This window comes from Pinus tabuliformis, chromosome 6, assembly GCF_031772625.1.
Source record: "Pinus tabuliformis cultivar Carrire ecotype Pingquan chromosome 6, CPIR1, whole genome shotgun sequence".
Classification (NCBI taxonomy): Eukaryota; Viridiplantae; Streptophyta; class Pinopsida; order Pinales; family Pinaceae; genus Pinus; species Pinus tabuliformis.
This window is the reverse complement of record NC_142292.1, coordinates 404,446,876-404,449,762: the sequence shown is the minus strand read 5'-3', so window position 1 is coordinate 404,449,762 and position 2,887 is coordinate 404,446,876. Positions and strand designations below refer to the sequence as shown.

Below are 2,887 nucleotides of genomic sequence, written 5' to 3'. Positions count from 1 at the left end.
AATTGCTGGATCTCATCCAGCTTCTTTTCCTGCATCTCCAAGGTAATCTGGATAATTCGGAGCTCCCTCCTCAGGTTGGGAACTCCCTGCGCAAGTTCAGCCATCTCTGTTGTAGCTTGCTCCAGAGCTTTAGCCAACAATATTTTCATCACCCAGTATATATGAAGGGACTATTTAAATAATGACATTCTACCCCTAGTGTTACCAGGGTCGTGGAGAAGGAACTCCCAGTCCTCCATCTCGGAGTCTGACTGAGCTTGAATGGCGGCTTCCTCCATATTCTGGATAATTCTTCTAATTCTGTGGCTCGTGTTCTGGTTATATGCCTTCTCTGCTTGCTGTATTTTCTTGTCCAGTGACCAGCTTGTCTTTTTGCCCGGTCTCCCCCTCTGCCCTCGTTGTCCTCCCCTTGCTCCTCGGTATCTGCTCGCTCCTCTGCCTCTCGTGCTGCTCGGTTCCATCCCGCTTCCCGCATGTCTGCTTCCCCTCTGTCTGCCACTCTGCCTTACCCTTCCTCCCCGTTGTCCCAGCTGCTCGTCGCTGATTTGCTGGTTCTCCCATCCTTCTACAGTTTGGCTTCGCTCCTTATCCCGCCTGCACTTATCTTGCCAGTCCTCTTCCTCCTCAGAATCATCGTAAACTTCATATATCTCCTCAACTGTCTCTTCCTTCGCAACCGCCTTGCCTTTTCTGTCCCTTTCTCTGCGTACCTCGGCTTCCATTTCTTCTGCAATCCTTGCTCTCTTTCTGGTTTCCATGGCAACCTCAGTAGGTTTTCGGCGCAACCTCTCTCTGTAACAGCTCACCACCACCTTTCCTCTCCTCGCTCTCTGAGTTCCTAGGCAATTTTCTCGTTGTCGAATCCTTTGTTGCCGCTCATTTATAATCCTTCTTTCCCTACTCCTCTTACCTATCAACTTGGCCTTCCGCTGCCACCTGTTGCTTCGCCCTCTGCCTTTCCTATCAATTATCCGACTTACTTCATTTCCATTTATGGATTCTGACATACCTCTTTTTCCTCCTCTCCGATCACTTGCGTTAATTGTCTTGCTGCAAGGTGGTTTCTTCATTCCTGTCGTCGCACACTCCTGCTGTACTACAACATGCCTGTCCATGATATCCTTTCTTCGCCTTATCTGACATTCATTAAATGTCTGGGCTTGCCGATCCATCTCACCTGCCCGTCGCACGAATGCTATGATTCTCGTTTGTTGCTTGTTCATTGTTTTCATTCGTTGCTTGTTCATGGTCATAATTAATGATACTGGCCAATTCCTCCCACTCTCTGTTGGGCCGCAACGTTCTCCACTGATTGTCAATCTTGCCGTTTCGGTCCTTGCAACCCCAATTCGCAAGGAAATATGTCACTCGGTTTCCACTCCTTTTCACATGATTGAAGATTTTATATTCAATTTTTTTAAGAAGATCCGCTATTTCTTGAACGATCCCTGTCATGCGCCAACTATTGGTGACCTGCTCCCAGTTCTTCCCGTTATTCAATTTCTTTAGGATTTCAATTGCCATCTGAGAATCTCCTTCTATTTCCAGGTTTCTATAGCCGTTTCGAATCACAATTCTCAAACCCTGGTGAATCGCCCATAATTCGGCCTCATTATTTGTCATCTCGCCACCCCACTCTGCATAGATCCATCTGGTGTTTCTCTGGCTATCTCAGAAGATTCCTCTGAATCCGGCATTCCCTGGGTTCCCCTTTGAAGCCCCATCAAAGTTTAATTTCATAAAGTTGTCCTTGGGGTATGAAAACTTGTCATAGCTTTGAGGTCTTGTACTAAATCTATCAATTTTTCTATTATGCACCATTTCATAATTCAAATTTAGGTTCTTTAGAATTTGCTCCTCTCCCTGATCTGCTTTCCAGTCTTCCACATCCCACTTCTCTACCAGAATTGATTCTCTAGTTAAGTTCACTACTCTGTTCCATATTGTTACCGTGTTTTTAGAGTTGTCTTGGAAAACTCTACGGTTCATTTCTTTCCATACCATCCAAATCACAAAACCGGCAATGAGATCCCAGGCCTTTCTGATTACTTTACATTGAAATTTTTCTTTCTACCATTGGAAAATCACTTCATTTGTTTCTCTCGGAGACCTCTCAGGTTTCTGGAATAATTTCCCGATTTCCATCCACAGGTTCCTGGCATAAACACACTTGATTAGCAGGTGCTCTTGAGTTTCCGCTTCTTTATTACACAAGTAGCATTTTGAAGGCCCACTGAAACCTTTCTTTTGAAGTTTATCCCATGTCAGGATCTTATCCTTAGCTACTAACCATGCGAAAAGGGTAATTTTCGGCCACCAGTTTTTGCCCCAGATGACCTTCCAGTCTTGGTTTTCTTCAGTGGTTCCCTGATGGTCTGCCAGATAGTATGCCTCCTTGACCATAAAGGATCCTTTCATTGACTTCCCCCATCTGAGGATATCCCTACCCGTTCGCGCTTTTACTTTCCTGGACTCTACCTCTTCCATGAACGCTTCCTGTTGTTCTTGATTTATCTCAATGCCCCATTCCTCTGGTGTTGTCCATTTCCGCCATATTCCATCCAGTTCGTTTTCTTTCCAATAATCTTTGACGTATATACGATTGTCTCCTATCCTATCCTGTATGTTCTGGATTTTTTGTATTCTGCACATTTTCCCCCTTTGTTGCCAATTCTCGTCCCAGAATTTGGCCTCCCCTCCTCCTCTAATTTCCCAGAAAACGTTCTTATCTACTATATCTCGATTTTGACGGGCTAGATCCCAGATTGCCGAGCCCTTCGGGGTTTCCTGCATTCGGTAAATACTCTCCGTAGTATCTGGCATATTGTACTTGTGCCTCCATAGTTGCTTCCATAGATCGTTGCCCCCTCTCAGCCATCGCCACCAA

The 2,887-nt window shown here is 45.3% G+C and overlaps 1 protein-coding gene across 1 annotated transcript; it reads right to left on the bottom strand.

Moving 5' to 3' along the window:
• Positions 1-1,173: 1,173 nt before the first annotated feature.
• LOC149259012 (uncharacterized) lies at positions 1,174-1,623 on the bottom strand. The gene has a single exon (XM_089445850.1). The coding sequence runs from the start codon at positions 1,621-1,623 to the stop codon at positions 1,174-1,176; it is 450 nt and encodes a 149-aa protein (XP_089301976.1).
• Positions 1,624-2,887: the final 1,264 nt, after the last annotated feature.

Bases quoted from the DNA above. Each gene is read 5' to 3' on its own strand.
- LOC149259012 (XM_089445850.1), bottom strand. From the start codon at position 1,623: ATGACAAATAATGAGGCCGAATTATGGGCGATTCACCAGGGTTTGAGA.